The sequence below is a fragment of the Terrapene carolina genome, unplaced genomic scaffold (assembly GCF_002925995.2).
Source record: "Terrapene carolina triunguis isolate 2854851 unplaced genomic scaffold, T_m_triunguis-2.0 Scaffold21, whole genome shotgun sequence".
Classification (NCBI taxonomy): Eukaryota; Metazoa; Chordata; order Testudines; family Emydidae; genus Terrapene; species Terrapene triunguis.
The window spans coordinates 2,738,816-2,762,666 of record NW_020664372.1 but is presented as its reverse complement, the minus strand read 5'-3'; the positions used below and the strand labels follow the sequence as shown (position 1 = coordinate 2,762,666).

At 44.2% G+C, this 23,851-nt stretch overlaps 1 protein-coding gene across 2 annotated transcripts in view; it reads right to left on the bottom strand.

Moving 5' to 3' along the window:
* The window catches only part of PIBF1 (progesterone immunomodulatory binding factor 1), a 196,872-nt gene extending 173,165 nt beyond the window's left edge, over positions 1–23,707 (bottom strand). The window contains exons 1-8 of one of the 2 annotated variants that reach the window (XM_024212024.2): positions 23,572–23,707; positions 23,000–23,107; positions 21,177–21,479; positions 19,675–19,775; positions 16,223–16,421; positions 10,960–11,079; positions 7,166–7,299; positions 4,237–4,345 (exon numbers count right to left, since the gene is read on the bottom strand). In XM_024212024.2, the coding sequence (XP_024067792.2) occupies positions 4,237–4,345; positions 7,166–7,299; positions 10,960–11,079; positions 16,223–16,421; positions 19,675–19,775; positions 21,177–21,428 (915 nt within the window). In that variant the 5' untranslated portion in view covers positions 21,429–21,479; positions 23,000–23,107; positions 23,572–23,707. The remainder of the gene's footprint in view (positions 1–4,236; positions 4,346–7,165; positions 7,300–10,959; positions 11,080–16,222; positions 16,422–19,674; positions 19,776–21,176; positions 21,480–22,999; positions 23,108–23,571) is intronic. The other variant, XM_024212017.3, reaches the window with a different exon arrangement.
* Between the last annotated feature and the right edge of the window lie 144 nt (positions 23,708–23,851).

Sequence of the window (23,851 nt, the reverse complement as noted above, 5' to 3'; positions counted from 1 at the left end):
GGGGTGAGGGGTGACAATAATGAAGAAGATACTCACAAGGCCCTATCAGGCTCTTGACACTGATGTCAAACCTATTGCCTGGTGGAAGCCGCAGAGTGTGGGGTAGTACCAGACAGGGCCGGCTTTGGCTTTTTTGCCGCCCCAGGCAAAAAAGCCTCCCGCCGCCCCCACTCCCCCCGCAGGGGAGGGCAGCGAGCCCTGCCGGGGAGAGCGGAGCCCCGGCGGCCAGAGCGCCGGGGGGAGGGCGGCGAGCCCCGCCGGGGCTCCGCTCTCCCCGGGGGCCAGAGGCTGCGCCGGGGGGAGGGCGGCGAGCTCCGCCGGGGCTCCACTCTCCCCGGGGGCCAGAGGCTGCGCCGGGGGGAGGGCGGCGAGCCCCGCCGGGGCCCCGCTCTCGGGCTGGAGCGCCGCGCCGCCCTCCTCCAGGTGCCGCCCCAAGCACCAGCTTGGTGGGCTGGTGCCTGGAGCCGGCCCTGGTACCAGAGGAGCTAGAGCAGGGGTGGGTAAATTTTTTGGCCTGAGGGCCACATCGGGGTTGCGAAACGGTATGGAGGGCCGGGTAGGGAAGGCTGTGCCTCCCCAAACAGCCTGGCCCCCGCCCCCTTCCACTTCTCGCCCCCTGACTGACTCCTCAGAACTCCCGACCCATCCAACACCCCTGCTCCTTGTCCCCTGACTGCCCCCTCCCGGGACCCCCTTCTCCTGATCGCCCCCTGGAGCCCCACTCCCTATCCACCTCCCCCCCCAGCCCCTTTTGGAATGTGGCCCTGCGAACATGGGCGGAGGACTTAGGAGGAGCAGGGGCAGCCGCGCAGCTGGAGAGAAGCGGCGATTTCCCCTTCAGAGCGCCGCTTCTCTCCAGCCGTCTGCGCAGCCGCCCGGTGCTCCTCCTGAGTCCTCCGGCCGCGTTCCCCGCACTCCCACCACCCGCACTGCCCGCCTGCTCCCACAGTGCAGCCCCCCCCCACTGCGGGGGGGTGCGCCAGTACTGAGCTGCCCGAGTGCCCGGCCCTGGGGCCCCCTGTTGTTGGGGGGCTCCGTGCCAGAGCACCCTGTGTTCACTTGTAAATCTGCCCCTAAGCCGCACCGCCCAGCCGGAGCCAGCCACGCCGCTGCACTGCCGGCATGCTGAGCTGAGGCTGCGGGGGAAGAGGGTACAGCGGGGGAGGGGCTGGGGCCGGCCGGGAGCTCAGGGGCTGGGCAGGACGGCCCCGCGGGCCGGATGTGGCCCGTGGGTCATAGTTTGCCCACCTCTGAGCTAGAGGGTTGTTTGCAATGGAATCTCCATCTCTTCCTCAGTCTCTCTCGTGTCTGCCCATCACCCAAAGACTACTGGGTAAACAGAGAGGGTCAATCAAATCTTGGAGCAGTATCTTCACTGCTTTTTGAATTACCATCAGGATGACTGTTTTCCCCTGCTGTGCCACACCAAATTCACATATAACAATGCAATCCATGCCTCGACTCCACATTGCTCATACTTTGCAAACTATAGCTTTTACCCCTGCTTCCACCCAGACTTGCCCATAAGTTCCCCAATACCGGCCACTGTGGATTCAGCCTCCACCTATATTAGGTGCATCGGGAGCTCAGGTAACACCTGCAGTCTGCCAAAGAAGTCTACAAAACACTAAGCATCCCATATGGCCAGACTGGTCTTGGTCTAAGGTGTGGCTCTCTGCCCAGAACCTTATATCAAGCCACCCACCTGCCAAACTAGACTACCAATGCCTGGGCGCTTTCAAGATTGTAGAATGAGTGACCCAGTGGCTTTCAGGTAATAGCTGCTCGAGTCCCTGAAGATCCACCCCATCTTTTAAATCTCAATTTTAAAGCCCTATACCGAGAACCCATACCCAAACCACTGCAACCAACTCCTCCTCCCACCCTCCCCCTGCGCCATAACATTCCATGAATAGGAGGAGTACTTGGTCCACTAAATCCACTGTCAGTGACTTAGGGGAAGGCTCCAGTATGTGGTGGATGGGGAAGGCTATGGATTGGATGAGCAGTTTGGGAACCGGTAGAGAACACCTACACCCTAGACTTATTACAAGAGTTCTACAGGAAGTAACCTGAGAGCCCAAGTGCTGAGTCCCCTAGGAAGCACCCTCAAGTGGAGGGAAGGGTACAGTCAGGAATCAGGGCCTGCACCAGTTTCTGAGCAACCTAATGAGTGCAGTTGGTCATTAGAAGGCTGCTTGACTGGCTACACTTCCTGTTTGGCTGGAAGAGTCAGAAGTCCAGCAGCAGCAGTTGTTCAGTAGCTGCTCAAAGCATTCATCCATGGCTGTCATAGCTCCTGCGCCTGTTTATTCTCAGCCTTGCTGCTGCCTTGAATCCAGTCTTGCCTCACTCTAGTTAACTTGGTTCTGACTCCGGGCTCCAATTCCTGGCTACCGACTCCCACTCCAACCACTAGGCCTGACTGGCCACATTCCGGTCATGTGACACAATGTATGACAGAGAAGTGAATCCTTCAAGGAGTGAAGGTCCTCATCTGTTCCATTGCTAAACAAGTTGTTACACTCAAATGGGTGATGATCTGGTGTTTTCTGTACCTCCCAGAGGATCCCCAAGGACTGAGGGCATGACTTCCTCATGACTACTGCAGTGGCCACTGTGTACAATGCAGTTTTAAATGCATCCAGCATAGCCTGTAGTGATTTGCAGAAAATAAACTATAAATCTGTCATGGCAGAAGGAATCTCCTTCTGGTGTTCTTAAATTGAGACAACATGGTTCAGTTTAAGAAATTATATTAAGAAAGGAAGGCCTAATAGTTAGCCATCCTTATCTGGAGAGTGTATTCACTAGCTAAAGAGATCCAATTTCTTTGGGTGTTTTTCTCTCAGTGTGAATTTATGAGGTCCCCAATGTTTTGATCTTTCCTGAACTGCTGCCACTACAAAAGAACCCCGTGTCAGATGCAAATAAAAATAAACAGTCAAATCCCTTAGCAGAGATCTGATATCTCCTTAGTTCTTTTTTTGATCTGGCCAAGATGAATGGAGTTTTGTGCAAGACAGTCTTTTGTAGGCTCCAGTAGACCATCATTAATGTGCAGGGCAAGGCTCTTTGGAGTGAAAGGATATAGCAATGGAGGAAAAGTACACCTCCTCTGAGTTGATTCTGAAGTTGGTGGTTTGGCTATCACCAGCCTTACTCTTTCCAAGAAAGGTGACTATGTTATTGGGACCTCTACCAAGTCACAGTGAATGGCTTAGGTGCAAAGACAGACAGTGCCCAGGTAGCGGGTATCACAAAGGTAGTCAGTATCGAATGGAAGGTGCTGTGGCTATTTTCACAGAATCATTCTGTGACAAGGTTCGAGGTACCCAGGTTAGCATGCTCCACTTATTCAGAGGGTATTGTATGTGCTGACTTGGAAGATGGTGATCCTTCGGTCTCAATCTGTCATGTGCCAGGGATGGTGACCTGAATCTGGGCTCATCTTTGGAATAGTGCTCCTTTCTGCCCCTACCAGACATTGATGCCAATGTAGTGGTCCAAACAAGGCCTCTGAGTGAATGTGGCTTGAGAGCTAGTAGGGGAATCATGGCTCAATGGGACCTTAACAGAGAGAGGCAGATCTGATGTCTAAAGGCCTGGCTGTAGCTCTGCTCAGTATATGAGGATGCTTGCATTGATTGCCACAGCAGGAATATTTCCAGACATATTCCCTCGTTCTGAACGTATTTGGAGAATGAACAAGATAGAACATTGCTCAAGGACATGTCCTTCTCCAAGACAGAGCGAGCACTGTGAGTGTCTGTTGTTAACAGACATCACAGAATCATATGAGGAACATGTCTTAAACCCCAGTGACATGGCTTCTACTATAATGCTAGCATCCCCTATACAAAGGGGTGGGTGGGATTTCTAGGCTAAGTGAAACTTAATTATATCTTTATCTATTTGCCAGGAGAATAAAAAAGAAAAAACTATATTAACAATACCAGCAATGATAACTATACTACATAATATACACAAGGCTAAGGAAAATTTCACTGATTAAATGGACACTGCATGGGGTTCCCTTTCACTACCATTGGCTGTAACAGCTAGGAACTGAGGAGCGTTTGGGCCCACTCCATCCTTTATGTCCTCAGGTGGGAGAGCATAAAGGTATGAAGTGTGCAGGCGTGGCCCCAATGGACACTACTTTTAAAAATAATCCTACTTCACACACCAGGAATAGAATCCATGCAGACAATCACTCAAAAAATACAAGTTTACCTCTTTTGATAAGTCATTTCTTTCTTTGGCTTGTGCTTTGTGCGACACTTCTAATATTTCATATTTTCTTCTGAGCTCTGACAATTCGTGTTCAAATGCATCTCGTTCACTATTAAAGCAAAACCAAAATATTATGAAATTCATTCAATGAAATGAAAATAAGTCCTCAAACCTCATGTATCTCTTTAATTTCATCCATCCTCTGTGTTCATCTAACATTGGCATCTCTTTCCCTTCATTCAATGTAGCCACTATTAGTGCAAGTCCTTCACTTCTGCATTTCCTGTTATCTGGAACTGCTTTCTTGTGCCATTTCACCTTATTACTATTCAACTTTCAACTATTTTCATATTTCTCATCTGAAAACATATCTAGCTGGTCTACACTACATTTCTCTTCTCCCTCTGCTTTTGTATTTCTCAAATTTAACTTAGGGCCATATTATTGTCTCCTTTTAACAATGGACAATGCTAAAGTGTCTATGCCTATTCTTTAAATCTGTCAGAAGACTTTCATACCACTGACCACGACATTTGGTTGACTCTTTTGCAGACAGTTGCAGGAGTGAATGAAAATGCTTGAGTGATTTCATCCCCATCTTTCTGAGAGAACCCAAAGGATTGTTGTGAACAACTGTTCCTCTGTCCTGAAGGTTCTCTCTTCTAAAGTGGTACATGGAGCTATATCAGGGATCGGCAACCTGTGGCACACGGCTCGCCAGGGTAAGCACCATGGCGGGCCAGGCTGATTTGTTTACCTTCCGCGTCCGCAGGTTCGGCCGATCACGGCTCCCACTGGCCGCAGTTCGCCGCTCCAGGCCAATGGGGGCTGCGGGAAGCAGCGCGGGCCGAGGGATTTGCTGGCCGCCACTTCGCGCAGTCCCCATTGGCCTGGGACGGCGAACCGTGGCCAGTGGGAGCCACGATCGGCCAAACCTGTGGACGTGGCAGGTAAACAAACCGGCCAGGCCCGCCAGGGTTCTTACCTGGCGGGTCGCGGGCCAAAGGTTGCCGATCCCTGAGCTATATCATCCTCTTGTTCAACATACGTATGATATTGCTGGGAAAGTTAGTGAGGAGACATGGGTTATAATGCATTCAGCATGCCTATGATTCTCCAGGTCTACATCTCTATAATATCTGACCCAGTCAGAGCAGTGGAACAAGTTATTCAGTGCCAGCTTGGGGCTGGGATGAAAACTAGCCAACTATAATGTAACCCAAACAAGACTGACATAATGTTGGCAAATAGGGTAAGGAGCCAGAAGACTTGGCAAAACTCCGAGGGAGTGCAACCACTTTGTAAAACTGATGTTCAATGTGGACACACAGTTAGATCATGTGCTATTCCTGGATTCCCGGACAGTAGCCATGCCCAAGAGTGCTTTTTTTACCATCTGCACTTAGCAAGATAACTGCAACCTACTCTCCCAAATGGAAACTTTGCCACAACTACTTACACCTTTGTCACCTTGAGATTAGATTGCTATAATGCACTCTGCATAGGGCAACATTCTAAAACTTTTCAGAAGCTGAAGCTAGTGAAAAATGATGCGACTTGCTTATTAAATGGAGTTGGATATTGGAAGCACATTAGATCAGTGATCCATGACATATATTGATTTCCAATGAACTTTCAGGTAGAATGCAAACTGCTGGTTTTAACTTAGAAGCCACGAATGACTCAAGACCTGGCTATCGGAGAGATCAACTCTCTCAATGACATATTGCCACACTTAAGATCAGCAGAGGTGCCTGATCTTGCTCAATGTAAACAAGACAAGAGAGGGGTTGATGGCAAGTTGTTTTTTCTGTATGGAGTCCTCAGTGTTGGAACTTAAGCCCCCACTGATCTGCCAGAGGCCAGATTTATTAACCTTCTGGACACAGCAAAGCTCATCTGTGGGCTGGGCTGAAATACATATATTTTTGCATTATTTTGCAATTGTAATTTACAGGATAGGCACTCACAGCATAAAACGAACAAACACCAGTAGATACATTTTAGAAATAAGGGAAAAAATAGCTTCCAGGAAGGAAATACCTTCCTGAGGTAACTATAAGGATCCTTTCACAATGAACCTTTTAAATCTGTGCTCACAGCGGAACCCGCAGGGGAACTCTGTTTCCAAATCTGTGGATCCCCAGGCCTGCCGCTTTGCATTGCTTTGCGGGCATCTCTCCCTCTAGCAGCATGAAGGGGAGCACAAAGCCCTTTATTACTTAACTCTGTGAAGCATTTTGGGACACAGCTGTATTTTATTAAACTAATATTAATATTTGTTTAGCTGAAATGCAAATAAAACGAATCCAGTATGCTATGCAACACTAACTATATGGATTAAAGGAAATTAGGAAGGGTTCTATCATGTCTTCAATAAATAGGAAAGAATCATGGGCCAAAATTTTCTAACCCGGATGCCTAAAGCTAGGTTCCTAAAAAAATCTTATTTTGGTAGAAGCAGACTGATTTTTACAGGAGGGCCAGGCAACCCCAGATCCCAATGAAGTCGACAAGAGCTGCACATGCTGAATATTTTGGAAAAGTCAGAACACTTGAATAAACAGACCATTTCTGTTTAAGTAGTCTAATTTTCCAAAACATTCAGCAACTGCAGCTTTTTTCTTCACTGGGAACGGGTTGCTTAGCCCTCCTGAAAAATCAGGCCACTTCAACTTTAGGCACCTAGCTTCAGGCAACCAGGTTTGAAAATGTTGTTCAGTGTTTCTTGCGGAATCAGACATCGCCATAAGCTGAACAATTTACTTATCAAGTTGAGGAATAATTTATCCACAATATATTTGTGAGCAGGCATGAGTCAAAAAACAAAATGGAGTTCACATTAAGGGCTATCACCTTGATTAACAAAAATATTGACATAATTTTCTATTAATATCATTGAGCATATGTACTCTGGAGATGCACTGACCGTTTTACTTTATCATAATTCTCCTGTCTGTAGTCACCTTGCTGAATCATCTGTTTGGTATCTGCTAGTTCCAGTGTCAAACGTTGACATCTAACTTCTAGCTCTGAACGACTTCTTCGCTCATCTTCATAGCTCTATAAGTAAAAACACATTTTAAAATAATCAAAGCTCCGTTGATATTTACTTGACTTAATGATGTGGTAACTGTGAGAATAAAACCAAAAAAGACTTGTTGCATTAGGTGTAGTCTAGCTTTGTGTGTCTGAATGATGGGGCCTACACCTCTTCTCTTGGCAGACTACATCACAACCTAATAGATCTTTCACTGTCAAGAAATATTGAGCTATATATATTTGGCCTACTTTTTTCCTCTTCTTATTTTAATTAGTTGATTAACGTGGCTACTTTCTCACTCACATTCTTCCCTGTTAGGTTTCATAGATTAATAGCATTTAAAGTCAGAGGGACCTTTAGATCATCTAGTCTGATCTCCTGTGTATCACAGGCCATTAAATTTCACTCCAATAACTTGGTCTGCCTAAAGCATAACTTCCTGAATGGTATTTCTAATAGCCTTTATTCCTCTTAATCCTTTTGTCAATATTCATTCTGCATTTTTCCTGATCTTGTTTTTTCTTAGCCCTTTAGAATACGATATATGGTAACACACTGGTAGTCAGCAGATCACTAAATTAATCTTAAACTTCTTGCCTGAAACTCAATATGTAGATCCTAAATGTTTCCATGAATCAAATAGTGCATGTCAGCCCTAGCTTCATTAAGCCACCTATTGCACTATATCACGGTTCATAACATGTTTTTGTGGAACTTGCTTCATTTATAGGAAAGAATGAATACAGAATACATGCTACAGATTATCTAACCTGACTCACAGACAGCTACCAAACTTAAGAACATTCAATATTTATAGCTAGTCATATCAGAATTGCTCAGGGGGAAATCCTTTTTCTTGTGACATTCCACTGTTTGATCTTTTGTCCTGTCAATATTTAACTTATTTGGCATTCAATCTCACCAGCCAGCTGCCTTACAATTTAAATATGGTGATGTGGGTACAGGCTGTAAAATACAACATTCCTGATTCAACATAGACAGGATGCTGCTTTCTAATTACTGGCATAAAAGGAAAAACAATATATTTCAAATCCCTGGGATGGTCAGTCAATAGATAGATAGATGCTGCCACCATGTGGTGAGGGGAAAACAAATCTAAGATGATAAAGCTTAAACTGATTACATCTGTTTTAATATGACTGCAGTTATTGTAACATATCCCATTTTAGTAGCATTCGTCTGAAATTGGATTACCTTTCAGAATTTTAACTGTATTAAAAAAAGGGGATAATTTATTTTTAAGTAACAGAATGGGTTAACATATTGGGGAAGAGCTTTCAAATTATGATTCCAGCACAAACAAAACATGTTTGGTTGTCACCACCTCTTATCCAACTAACATTTGTCTCCATCATAAAATCATCATTCTTAGACCTGAGAAGGGGTGCAAATTCCAAATTCATGGGTGATGTATATTCAGGTCAGATTTAAGGTGGTCAGAAAACAAGTGATTGTGATATCTGTCCCAATCTGGCATTTACTGCACATAAAATGAGTATAAGGATGTAGAAAAGGAAAAACCAAGTAACAGGGGGATGCAACTTAAACTTTTAACTTTATCATTCTTATCCCTTTATGGCAATATTTAATTCACAGTTGAATTTGCCCCCATAAGTGGCAGTGTCTGTTCAAGTCAGGCCTTGGACTGAAACAGTATGATTCATACAGATCATGACTGAGGTTAAATGTATGAAATTAACTCCAATTTCCGTAACTGCTAAATTTCCTCCATAATTTAAACAAAGATTGAACTGCTGGTTTATAATGTGCCTAGTTAAACTAGAAGGAGAGAAAATATTTTACAGACAGCAGAACCTTAAGAGACGTTTTTCATTTGCACAGGTATAGTATCTAAAGACAGGAGAAAGTTAAACTATGGAAGCAATACTAAATGATCATGAAAGGCATTATTTTACTTTTGTTTTAAGTTAAAAATTTACTAAAGAAATAGAATTAAGTCAAAGGAGTAAGATAAGGGTGTTCAGCATTTCACAGGATAAGGCCCTTACCTGGATATCATTATAAAAGTTTTAGTCTCTCCCTTGTCTCAAGGGTGTTTTAAACACTACTACATTTAAGTACCTACACCTATAATTATTTGAATGTGAATATATTAAGTACACAATGATGGATGTTCTTTAAGGAGAAAAGCAGGCAGTTGCATTTTTTGAAGGGGAGGGAAGGTGAAGTAAGAGGGGGTAGAGAAATGCTGTGCATGCACAATACATTGTTATTTTCAAATCTCTTTAGAGTAATTTAAAACACAAATTTCATCAAACAAGGTAGAAAAAACACTGGTTCACATGTCTATATCGCTGAAATTTTAAAATCAATAATTTACAAGTTAGCCAAGTACAAAAGCCATTTTTAATGTCCATTAATAAAATAAAATAAGTCATTGTGATAACTCAAGAACAGACAGTGCTTTAATTTTCCCAAAACACACACTTATAGGCTGAACCAGCCATGAAAAGTTTCAGGGGAAAAGGTAAAATGAGTCAGCCTAAGCAACTATTATCAAGGATTTGGAAAAGAAAATGTGTTGTCGCAACCTTAACTACAGCGATGCAATTATCTTAATTCTAGCTCTGTGCACAACAGTGTAAATCTTAGATGTATTCTTTAAAAAGAAATTTTATGATACTGAGCGCAGCCAATGTTTCAATATACACCTCTATCCCGATAGAACGCGACCTGATATAACACGAATTCAGATATAACGTGGTAAAGCAGCAGGGAGCCCCGGGCCCTTTAAAGCACCACCTGAGCCCCGCTGCTTTACCACATTATATCCAAATTCGTGTGGAGCCCAGGCCCTTTAAATCCCCGCCCGAGCCCCGCTGCCAGAGCTCCGGCAGTGATTTAAAGGGCCTGGGGCTCCCCGCAGCAGCTGGAGCACCGGGCCCTTTAAATCACTGCCGGGGAAGCCAGTCCAGTCCGGCACGGCACCGGTACGCCGTACCGGACCGAACCCAATATAATGTGGTCTCACCTATAAGGCGGTGAGATTTTTTGGCTCCCGAGGACCGCGTTATATCGGGGTAGAGGTGTACTTTGGGGGGGGAAAAAAAAGATATTTCTGCTTTTTTTGTGTCTCTTCCCCTTCTTTACTAGAAGAAAGACAACATGATTTAAAGTAAATTTGAATAACTTATTCCTTAATTGTAGTCAGTCTTTTATTTGTGGCATCACAATTAATTGCTATGGGGTCCAGTTTGAGATCATAAAGATTATTATTTCAGTTGAGGAACAAATAGCAAGAGAAGGTGAACATCAAAGCACCGCGATCCTGTTTTCAAGTCTTTAGCAATAAATAAATAGGGAAAGAATAAAACCAAGGAAATTTAAAAAATAAATAAAAAGAGGTAAATGCGACAGTACAGCAGACGTGTTTCCAAACAGAATATCTGTCAAAGTTTTCTAATTTTTTATTAAATATGCACCCGATGACAGAGATACAGATTTTCCTTATTAGTACAAATATTAAGCAAATCAATATTGTGAGAAAACAACTGCTTTGCAAGTATTAAAAAAATTAATGCCCCACTATTAAACCTCTAGTCTCCTACCTGATCTGAAAGGTAACTGGAATGGAAATGTACCCACTTAACAGAACAGGGTTATTTTACTACTCATTTTCATAGCTAAAGCATACAAACCTCCATCACACACTTCAACTGGGACTTGTAATAACTTAGGTCTTCTGATAGGCTGTCTTTTTTCATCTGTAGTTCATTTACTTCTTTTCTTAATGGATGGACTACTTCATAGAATCGAATCTAGAAAAGAAAGCAAACAACACTGTCACTCCTCAAAAATGCAGATATTAAACACCCTCGAAATTAGGAAAAAACAAATAAATTCTAGTAAGAGAACAATTAAAACATTTTATGCCACTAACTTAAAAATCTCATATTTGTTTTACAGAAAAGTTAATACTTTCTATTAACACATATATTACTTACTACACAACTTTTTACATGTACTACTCTATTATACTGGGCTGATCTACACTAACGCTGTAAGTCAATCTAAGTTACGCTATTTCAGCTACGTAAGTTATGTAACTGAAGTCGATGTAACTTAGCACAGTGTAGACACCACTGTAAGTCAACCTATGTCGATGGAAGACACTCTCCTGTTGACATAGCTTTCGCCTCTCGGGGAGGTGGAGTACAGACTTCAATGGGAGAGTACTCTCCCATCGACTTAGCGTATGTTCACCAAACCCACTAAATCAACACTGCTGCATTGATCGCATTGTAGACATGGCCACTGTTTGTATTCAATAGTCTTTCAGACTCAATTTTTTCTTCCTTGTTTTTATTCTTTCCACACTAAGCATTCATACTAATTAGTTGCAACAGAGTAGAGTACCACAATAGTAGCTTCTCTTACTCCATTTTATCTTCATTCAACCATTAAACACGCAACTAACATAAAAGCAGTTGATGTGGCTCATGATCCTCACATATTCCCTTCATACTTCTAAAAATTTTCTCACCAAGTTTAAAATCAACATTACCCCTTTCTCCCCCCACCACTTCTGAACAGAAATATTTTTATTCATCATGCCAGGTGAAGCCAATGAGGATCAAAATCATAATCCCTGTCAGTCACACATAATCGCCAACACTGCTAAAAGCACTACTTTGTAGATGTACAGATGGGATATGAATTATCCTCCATTTCCTTCTGCTGCAAGTGTGAGAGAAAGAAAGAGGAGGGCGACCAGTCACTGGGATGTTTATTGAAAGAAGTTCCAAAGTAAAATATTGACTCCCAAAATGTTGATGCTTACCTATTTAAATTTGAGAAAAGAAAGAAAAAGGGAAATTCAGCTACCAAAGAAATAAGAATTCCAGTGGTCTCTACTTTAGAATGAGCATTGTCAAGCATTTATAAGTAATTCTTCCAATCATCGTGATGAGATCTCTTTTTTCCAGCTTCTCATTTATAACAGGTACAAGGTTAATTACACCCTGTAGTTTGTATTCTGACAAACACTTGCTTCTATGGTGAACGGCCTTACCAGTGATCCCGTTATAAAATTTATTTTCAAAGATTTCTTACAGCAGGCTTTAAAAGCCCTTACTGAAAGGGCTTTAGCCTAAGTCAACTAGGCCTTTTTAAAAATCAAACAAAATATATTTTAAAAAATGCACAAATCTGTGCATTATATATATATGTTTTTCTATATCAATACTCTTGGGATCGTAACTATGTGGTTTGAAAAAGCTACAAATTAAATATAGAGAATGGTGGAATGCACTATTTGCTTATGCAGTGGCACACCATACGTATACACGCACACACACAGATTGGCACCACAGTTGTTTAACTATCCACCTTCAGTCAAACTTTATTTCTCCCCTACATTTTGAATGCTTTGAAAGAGATCATTTCATCTATCACCTTCGAAGTCCTGAAGTTCTTTATATATTATACATACAATATATTCACATATAAAAAATGTGTGTGACAGACCCAGACCAGTGGGGTACAGGAGTCTGGTAGAGGGCAAATATACTGGTCACTGGATGAGTAGTTTTCTGTTCCCTGAGTGACCAGAGCAGGGGCTGCACTAGAGTAATCAGGAACCTGCTAGGACCAATTAAAACAGGCAGGATAATTAAGACACCTGGAGCCAATTAAGAAACTGCTAGAATCAATTAGGACAGGCTAGCTAATCAGGGCACCTGAGTTTAAAAAGGAACTCACTTCAGTTTGTGGTGTGCATGCGAGGAGCTGGGTGCAAGAGGCACTAGGAGCAGAGAGTGAGAAGACATATTGCTGGAAGACGGAGGAGTACAAGCATTATCGAACACAAGGAGAAAGGTTCTGTGGTGAGGATAAAGAAGGTGTTGGGAGGAGGCCATGGGAAAGTAGCCCAGGGAGTTGTAGCTGTCGCACAGCTGTTACAGGAGGCATTCTAGACAGCTGCAGTCCACAGGGCCCTGGGCTGGAACCCGGAGTAGAGGGCGGGCCCGGGTTCCCCTCAAACTTCCCAACTCCTGATCAGACACAGGAGGAATTGACCTGGACTGTGCCTTCTACCAGAGGGGAAGGTCTCTGGGCTGTTTCCCGACCCACATGGTGAATCTGTGGAGCGAGCAAATCTGCTAATAAGCGCAGGACCCACCAAGGTAGAGGAGGAACTTTGTCACAATATATAAAATCTGAGAATAGATTTTTTTTTTTTTTTTTCTTTTAAAACAAGTCCAACTTTGGAATTATGTCTAATTATCAACAAACAAGTGGAGATTAAAACATGCCTGTATTTTTATTTAAATCCTCCATGTGATGGTACATTATAGTGTCATTAGAGCCATTCCAGAGACCTGCTGCAGACTAGAACTGGCCTCCTTGGGTCAAGTAAGTCACATTTATTTATTATATTTACAAGTATAAAGATGGTTTCGCTAGCTGCAGTCCAAGAAACTCAAGCTGCCACAAGCTGTGGGATGCCAATTAAGACTGCATTTTTTCCTGTTCATATAATAAAAATTCTACATGACAAGTTCTACCCTTAGTTTATTCAAGTTCTGTGCAAACACAATGAAGACAATGGGATTTCACAGGTGAAAGTGAGAAAATAATTTTGTTGATTCTTCATGAGGAACGGAAGTATGCAGAGATGACAAGAATAGCAAAATTTATATTTTAGTCACTAAAGCAAGCACACAATACTCAGTACACACATTTTTGAGCACACCGATGTAATTTATACATAGACACTTTTCAGACGAAAAATTTAATTTAAGGTTTATGGGGTTTTTTTCTCCTTGTTGACATTGTGTGTCTGGAAATACAGATCTGCTGGTACTTCTGTCATGTCTATACTTGATCCACAACAGGTGTCTATTACCTTTATAAAACTTTAGAAACTTCCATGCAATGTCATGAATAAATGGGACTTACCTGACCTGTAGAACCTATAGTAAGGAGAACACATAATTGTAAAGTTCCTGAATTCTTTCAGAACTATTTGAAAATTACATTTAAAATGTTGGTTACATGCTCTGTGCAACAGCAAAATATCACTGTAGCACCACTGTAGTGGAAAAAATGTTAACACTAACCAAAACAAAACATTCAACTCACTAACTCAAGCAGTGGTTTTCAGACTATTTGTATTGGTAACCCGTTTGTAGCAGGGTGGATACTCGCTCCTGCCCTGCAGGGCTTGAAACAGCCCAGGAGAGGGCCGTGGCAGGGCAAGAAGCCTGGGCTGATTGGGGAAAGTAGGCTCAGCTGTGGCCATGCCCCAATCAGGCCCAGCTGGCCCCTATAAGAGGCTGTGAGCCAGAAGCCCAGTAAGTCTCCCCCTGCTTGTAGAGGGAGAAGGGCCTGGCTGTAGGGACCTAAGCAAGACAGCTAGATTGGGAGCAGGGCTGGGGAAGGGCCAGGGGAGCTGGGAGCTCTGGCCTGGAAAGCCCCAAGCTGCAGGCCTGACTATAGGCCGAACAGGTGCAGGGTTGCAATGGGGCAGCCCATGGGTAGGCAGAGGCAGCAGGTCCAAACCCCTTTGCCTGTGATGAGTGGCTTATACTGCAGTCTGCCCCAGTGAATGGGGGCTAGATGGAGACTGGGCAGTAGCCAAGACTGAGGTGAAGTGGGGATAGTGGGTTGGGGTTTCCCTGGGAGGGGGAGACCCAGAACTGTGGGGGTACTGCCAGGGGGCAGCACCCAGTTAAAGGGGCACCAAGGTCCTGGGAGGGACATGGGGGCCAGCAGTGGCGGCGAGACACCAGCCTGAAGAGGGCGCTCCGGAGGCTGGATGCTAATTCCTGAGGACAACCAGCAGGCGGCGCCGCAGGGGTGAGTCCTGCACCGTTACACCCTTTGACACAGCAAGCCCCTAAGCATGACCCCCCTTATACATTAAAAACGGGGAGGGGGCATTTAATAGGAGCTGTCAGCCCCACAGAGCTGATAGCTCATGACCCCCATGTAACCACCATGTGACCCTGAGGGGTCACGACCACCAGAAAACCCCTGAGCTAATGTCTGCTATCTATATTAACCTATAAAATACTAGAATTTAAACTTGTGATATCCTTTAATTCAAAATCTAGATAGAATAAACTTAACTAAAAAATACTTTCTGTTGTAAGCCTGGTATAGAAAATTTACCAACTATATCATATAAGAACGGCCATACTGGGTCAGACCAATGGTCCATTTAGCCCAGTATCCTGCCTTCTGACCGTGGCCAATGACAGGTGCTTCAGAGGGAATGAACAGAATGAATCAATGATACATCCCCTGTCATCCATTCCGAGCCTCTGGCAAACAAAGGCTAGGGACACTTAGAGCATGGTGTTCCATCCCTGCCCATCTTGGCTAATAGCCATTGATGGACCATCCTCCAGGAACTTATCTAGTTCTTTTTTTAACCCTGTTATAGTTTTGGCCTTCACAACATCCCCTGGCAGAGAGTTCCACAGTTCTTATGTTCTTACAGATCCAAGGAAAGATCCTTCATCTCTGCACTGTTTAGATTCTAACAGGGGCGGAATAACTGAACGAGAAGATGGATTGTTGTTCCAGGAAGTTTGTGTTTCAAACTCATATACTCACCCTGTTCCTTCCTTTGCCACTTAACCTCCCTGCTGCCTATCATGCAAGTAAAACAAATCTCATCCACTTCTCTTTCTCGTCATTTCAACCTACTAGGCATTAAAGATTGGGTTTAAAAGGCTTCTTCTTTCCACTTGGATGCCACTTTTAATGACTGAATTATATAAGGAAGAGGTGGGGGTGGAACAACCTGAGTTTTAAAGGCTTCTCCCTGCTTTCTTCACAGGTACACTGAGTCAGAAAGAGTGCATCAAGGTACTCATTAAAACCTTTACAAACAGGTTACTAAACCATGATGATTTATATTCTGAATAGCAATACAGAACACAAAGTACTCACAGAAACATATTCAGGGATAGAAAGCTCATCTTCAGGAAGAGATTTCAATTTCTCATAATAATCTTCTGTCAATTCCAAGTCACGCAAGCTGTGACGAATATCTCCAGCCCGCTCCCTTAACTGATGATTTGTTTCTTCTAGTTGTTTTTGCCTCATTAAAATGGTTTCCATTTCCTGTTTCATTAGCTCTTGATGTTTTCTAAGTAAATATATCAGAAAATTATGATAAGCATGTCTAAAGTATTTCTGTTTCCTAACTAATCAATCCTCACAATACTTGAGGTAGGCAAATAATTATTATCCTAATTTTACAGATGAGAACAAGAGTTCACAATTAATTTAATCCTACAACAAACAAACAAACAAAAAAATCTTTAACTAGAATTAAGATTGCACAAGCATATTGCCTTTCAAACACAAACTGTAAGAAAGTAAGGCTCTGTCTACATTACCTTGCTTTTAGCGACACGGCTGTGCTGCCACTGCCGTGCTGCTAAAAGGCGCGCAGTGTAGCTGCTGTTTGTCAGCAGGAGAAAGCTCTCCTGACGATAAAAAGACTTCCACCCCCCCACAAGCGGCAGCGGCTTTGCGAGCAGGAGAGCGCTCCTGCCGACAAAGCGCTGTTCACATCGGCGCTTTTCATCAGTAAAACTTTTGTCGTTTAAACACCCCGAATAACACAAGTTTTGCCAACAAAGTTCCAGTGTAGACCAAGCCTAAGACATTTCTAGTTAAAGCAACGTTAACATCCAAATAACTTCAATTCACACCTTATCATCCAAATATAATCACACTCAGAGACCACCTCCACAACAGACTGCATGTCACTTCCAACATACAGCCATCATAATGCACTCATCAAGATTCCTAGAAATCACACTCAAACAAGGAACCTTAACTCCAATCTCCACAAATGTTAATATGCTACCAATAGACATTTTAAAATGTTACTACCTAAAGTTAGGTAGGCTGATCGTAAGTGATGAAGGATTATATGGCATTGGAAAACTCGTTGAATCCCTTAACTGTTCACTTCCAAACATTTGAACATTGAAAAGAGTTTGTTTGTTTGTATATGTTTTTGTAGGTCCAAAATTGTTGTAAAGAAAGCCTACTTCTTTTGTATTTTGGTTGAACTCCACTGAAAAACACTTTCAATCTAAACTGTTCTTTCAGGAAGGTTTTTTTAGTTGTTGTTTTTTTTTTGGGGGGGGGGGGGGGGAGAGGGACGGACTACCCTGTTTAAAAAACAAACAAGCACCCAAAAAGTTTTAATGGGGTTGTTGTACAAGGTTTCAGGATAAATCTTGATCCAGCATATTTTTTTGAGGTTCACTAAAGCAAGGCTAGCTCACAAAAGGGATATCTTTCTGAAGAAAGATAAGCGTAAGTTATTGATGGGCAGGATATTAGGGTAGTAGACCGAGGAGGATAGAAGAGAGAATGTTTTTCCACTTTGGATAAGCATCTAAGTCACTAAACTGTTTTAAGTCTCTGGGCCTAATAATTTGTACAGTACATACCACTTTTTCATCTGTACAGATGCCAGAGCACTTGACAAAACTTAGATAAGCATAAGATGGCACAATTAAGCACACAATTGGAAGACATTTTTCCAAGAGCCACTGTGCTCTTATATCTGAGACCAGTTCTGCCACAAATTACCCCTGGGGGAATTCTGTGCTACTGCACACGTGCCTAATTAATGAGCTCTGCAGATTTCAATTTTTTTTGCGCCGAAAACAGCTTCTGCCAAAACGTTGCTGCAGTTTCGCCTTTCGCCCACCAGAGGACACTGTGGCAATAGAACAAAGCAGCAGCTCACAGCCAGATAAGGAAGAGAGAGCCTGTGTTCATCACAGCGCCTGTGGCCAGGTCAGGAAACAGAGGTTATGGGGAGACAGACAGTGTAGGGTACTGGGAGAGGTCAGACAGGGGCACATAAGAGCTAGTGGGGGAGACAGGCAGGGGCTGAATGGGAGTGGAGGCATAAGGCCACGGGGGGAGGTACAGAGACACAGGGGGAGGGGGTGAAGAGCTACATAGGGACAGGGGACTGGCTGGGTGAGGGCACAGACATAGGTGCTGGGAACTAGGTGTGCTGCCGCACCCCCGGCCTTGAAGTAGTTCCTATTATATACAGGGTTTAGTTTGATTCAATGGCTCTCAGCACCCCCACTGTAAAAATTGTTCCAGCACCCCTGGGCACAGAGACACAAAGGGACAAGGGGGAGGGGGTACAGGAACATAGGTACAGAGGAGTGGCTGGGTGACGGCACAGAGACACATGGGGACAGGGGCAGATGTGCCTGACCGAATGGGAGAGGCTAGGGGTCAGCCAGGGTCTACATGGGGGAAGCTTCCTAACAATCCCTTCCTACCCACCCACCCCAAAAAAACCTGTTCTATACTTTTCCCACCTATACCCAACAACACTCCAAGTTCACACCCAGGTTTCTTCCCAGCAATTTACTTCCCTCTCCCTCAGCTGCTCCATTACCCGACTCCCCCAAGCCTTTTCACTGCTTCTGAGGGGTGAGGAAATACGGTTCTGCATTCTAGTTTAAATGAATTAGTACTCAAGAGTTCTGTATTAATATGCCTAGTAAGGAATCTATTTGTCAAAAAGCATTTCCTGAATCTTTTTTGTTGTCTGTATTGTTACAGACATACTTGCTGACAGATATTTTGAAATAAATGACCAAAAATAATTGAAACTGGTGTGATTACATTGTGTTATTTTGACAAATAAAATATGCAGAATTTTGCAGAACTTTAAATTGTGCGCAAAATTTTTTATTTTTGGGTGCAGAATTCCACCAGAAGTAACACATCTTCTACAGAAAGTCACAACTTCTGTGCTTGAGTTTGTGTATCTCCTGTTGTGTTGCGAGACTTCACTAAATAATATACCACACTTCACAATCCTTCTTAAGACCAGTCAGTAGAAGAAGTGAGAACAGAACTCCTTAATGAGGTATTTTGTCAATAGCACGTTACTAAATCTAGCTTTAGGTTCTAGACAATTTGTAATGTTGCAGAAGACTCAAGTCAAAATCAATATTTACCCAAACACTAGACGCACTTCTGCTCAATGAGGGCTCTTTCAGGGCCAAAAGACAGTTTTCTAAACGTCATTCCCTCCAATCTCCCCAAGGCATTCAGGATATAGAATTATTAAAAGAGTGGCAAATGTATTTTAAGTGGGGAAAGTATTCCTCCTATTCGAGCCCTTTGTTTTCAAAACAGCAGAGATTCTTACTTGTATTAAAGTTACAGTCAGCAAGTTACAGTTAGGAATTTTAAGTGAAGGGTTAGACTGGAAAGGCTTATACAACCTATAGTAAAGCTGCTCTTCCAGTAACCGACATCCTGTCATGGTTTATTCCCTACCACTGCATTTAGATCAATAATACATATTAATGCTGAAGTTGGTTTGTTTATTCTTGTACCTGGCATCTTCTTGCTGTAATGCCAACTGGTTGTCTAGTCGTAAAGATAACAGCTGCTTCTGGTGGATTGTATCATTAAGCTTCTCTTCTAGCTCTTCAATCTAAAAGCAATTAAAGATAAAAGAGAAAGATGGCTTACCTTGCTAACTTCTCCTGAAACATTTTCTAATCAAAGCGATACCCTATTCTATCTTTCACTAAAAGAATTAAGAAAAATAGCAGGGGTCTGAATTAGTCAGGAGACTGCTATTTTGATTGTTTTAAGAAAACCCCAAAATGTTCTAAAGACACCTGCCAAAAGAAAAAGAAATTATACCTGTCCCAAAGTACCTACAAAGTAAAGCTCCAATTCTATAATTGGATTCACAAAGGCCGAGGCATCTGCTTGCTCAAATTTTATTGCAGGATTTGGCCTAAATTCAATTTACAGACAAGTGCAAGTTATAAACAGATAACAGAAGAGATTGAGCCCTGGTTTACACTTTGAACTTATGTCGGTATAACTACAGTTGCTCAAGGATGTGGAAAATCCACACCCCTGAGTGACGCAGCTATACTGAGCAAACTCCCTTCCAGGTCTCCCATCAGCATAGGTAGCATCTTCATTAAGTGCTACAGGGGCACACTTGTACAAGCGCAGCTGCACCGTTGTAAGTGTAGATAAGTTCTAGGATAAAGGTAACAATAAAAAAAACTATACACTACTGTAGTAGGGCATTCCCCCTACCTCAGCTTCCCTCCCCACACTTCTTGTAAATGAGATGGGACAAGATATAGAATCTCTCACTTCTAAGTCAGTCCACATTTCCACAGACAAGCTGTTCTCATTTGAAGACCACTCAAAGGTCTACAATTCAGTGTTTCTCAACCTTTTCAGGCTAGTGATCCCTTAAGTCCCTTGCATTTACTACAGGAAAAATAAAAAATGTATCAGTGATAACCCTCTGTAGTGTGTCTGTGTGTTTGGAGAGGCTGACAAAGAATTCTTGACTTTGAATGGTAAGAGTGCCTGGGGACTAGTATTTTCTTTGGTTTAGACTGCAATAAGCAGAAGACCTAAAGTATTGTCACAAGAATTCCCAAGTTCTAACCCCAGCTCTGTTTTTACTAAAGATGTATCCTTGGGAAGTCAAAATAATTCCTTCATGTCTCAATTTCCCCATCTTTTACCTTCTATAAAAGAACAGGGAAGATATTTTGGTACCTACCCTACAGGAATATTACAGAAAATTAAAGTTTGTACAGTACTCTGAAAGTGCTAAGAAGTATTAAGTCAAGAATGAAAGTGAACTCGTACCCCTAGAGATTTCTGCAGGGCTGATGCACATTGCAAGAGAAAGCTCACATTTTCCCTTCTGTACTGTATCCAACCTGATTTCAGCTAGAGCAACTGAAGTTGATTTGTAAATTGAAGTTATTCAAGAACCATGAATGAGGAAGTATATACTTAAGCAGTTGTTCTGGAATAGGGCGCACATATATACAATCAGATACTTTCTTACTTTGGTCAGATATTCCACTTTCAAGTTGTCAATCATTAAGTTTTTCTGAGATAATTCTATTTTCAGCAATTGTAGATTATGAAGCAATTCCTTCCGTTCAATCAGTTGCCTGGTGATTTTGGTGGTACCTTCTCTCTCTTCAGAAGAGGAAATGTCATCTGTTGGTACTGTAGTCTCTAAACTAATATCTTCAGACTCCAGGGAGCTGGAGATATTTGCTTTCTTGGTTTCCTTGGAGCCCTTCCGTGACATTTTTCTTTCTATTTGAAGAGGTTTTTATGATTATGATTTGATCTGAGCACCCTGTAGAGTGAAATGCAAAAGTCAGAACAGTTAAGAGGAAAGGTATTAAAACATTATGAAAACTATTAACCAACACTTTAGATTTCTTGCTCAGTGTTTGGCCTGTCCTTTCACCTGTAAGAGATGGTTGTAGGATGCTGTAAAATAAAATTTTCCCCCAGAACAGTTTCTGGGGCTTCCTACCTTCCACACTACCACTGGCCTTCTCTGCAGAAGGATATTCTAAGCCAGAGGTGGGAAAACTACGGCCCGCGGGACCGTCCTGTCAGGCCCTTGAGCTCCCGGCCAGGGAGGCTAGCTCCCAGCCCCTCCCCTGTTGTCCCTCCTTCCCTGCAGCCATGCCCTCGCGCGGACAGCGCTCTGGGCGGCGGGGCTGTAAGCTCCTGTGGAGCAGAGCAGCAGCATGTCTAGCTCTGGCCGGGCGGCACGGTTGCCAGACATGCTGCTCTGAACGGCATGGTAAGGGGGTCGGGGGGTTGGATAAGGGACGGGGTGTCCTGGCGGGCCAACAGGGAGCAGGGGGCAGTTGGATGGGGCAGAGGTTCGGGTGAGGGGCGGTCAGGGGACAGGGGTTGAATAAGTGTGGGGGCCCCAGGGGACTTGTCAGGGGGCGGGGGTGTGGATAGGGGTCAGGAGATGAGGAACATGGGGGGGTGGATAGGTGTGGGGTCCCAGGGGGCCTGTCAGGGGGCAGGGGTGTGGATAGGGGTCAGGGCAGTCAGGGGACTAGGAGCAGGGGGGTTGGATAGGGGTTAGGGGCAGGGGGTTGGTTGGGGCAGGGGGCGTTGGAGGGGTAGGCAGTTCTGAGGGGGCAGGAAGTGGGAGGGAGCAGATAGGGGGTGGGGGCCAGGCTGTTTGGGGAGGCACAGCCTTCCCTACCCAGCCCTCCATACAGTTTTACAACCCCAATGTGGCCCTCGGGCCAAAAAGTTTGCCCACCCCTGTTCTAAGCTCATCATTACCAATGGGTGGTGTCACTGTGCTTTTGTACTGTCATCAGTACTAGTGTGAGCTACATATGTGGTTACCATAGTGAGATTTCACACTGCTCAGTCTCAACGTGGTACCTGACCCCTCATTAATCACGTGCCTTCCACTGCCTATGCAGCACTGCAAAAAGACACTATGGGTCTCTGGTTCAGTCTCTCCCACGTTTCTCTCATTCAATCTCCCTCTTTACCAGAAGCATGGAACATAATATATGGCAGAGATCCAAATAAGGGACATACTTATTATTCATGCAGCAAACTTAAATGACATGGGAAAAATTCCTTAAGCATAAATAACTTTCTATCCCATATAGGTTCTTATACCATCCTCTCTACCATAGCATCTGAACACCTCTCAGTAGTGCCTTAAGCAAACTGACCACACAGCTGTCAAATGTGTTTTGTTCTATCAGCCTCTCTCCAGGAGGTAATTGTGCATCTCATACAGTGTTGGGAGGCAGGGGGGGAATGACATACACTTGACCCTGTGTTTATGTTAGGAAAGGAAGGTAGAAAAACAGTGCCTTACACCTGCAGTGGGGAAGCTCCAGTCGGACCCTTACTTTAGAGTCTTCCTTGCATCCACAAAGACGAGCTCGCTCTCCGCCACAGCCCCTGCTGTGCCATGCTCCTTCATCCCTAATGAACAGACTGTTTAAACACAGAAGTGGGGGGTACCAGGCCACCATCCCTCAGACTGAGGGACAGTGGAGAGGCCTGAGCACAGGGGCAGGGTCACAGCAGTGGAACTGGAAGTCACCCCAGGGCAGTAGTGGCTCCTGGTCCCAATGAACACCAGGGGAGCCCAGCCTGCGCCATCCCGGACCCTACTCCGGTTTCCCTCCTGAATGACCTCGGGCACATCGCCTACCGGCCCTGACCCGCCCAAACTCCTGCGCGCAGCGAGGGCTGGTGTATTTGAATGTGTTATAACGTAGCCCCGCACAAACCACTACCGGGGCGAGCGGCAAAACGAGGCTGCCCCGTGAGAGCCCCCGGGGCAGATCCCCGCAGCGCGGGCAGGTACATTTCGGGGGGGGGCGCCCTCACACCAGCCCGGCTAGGCGGGAGAGGCCCCTGCAGCCACGATACCCCAGACTCACCTCCTACAATTACCGACCAACAGCCGCCCGCACCCACGCACCGCCCGCTGCGGCTCAAGCTTCACACCGGAAAGGGCGGAGCTGTTAGATGCCGTCACCAAGACAACGGCTAAAACAAAAGACCTAAGGGGGCCGCGTCAACCGACCCGCTCTAGTCACAATGCATGCTGGGACCCGCAATCCCATCCAGGCAGAGCTCACACTGCACAACTGGCAGCCGAAGTGTTTCCGACGCGTGCGCAGTGCATGCTGGGAGCTGTAGTCTCCGGTTCCGCCTGCT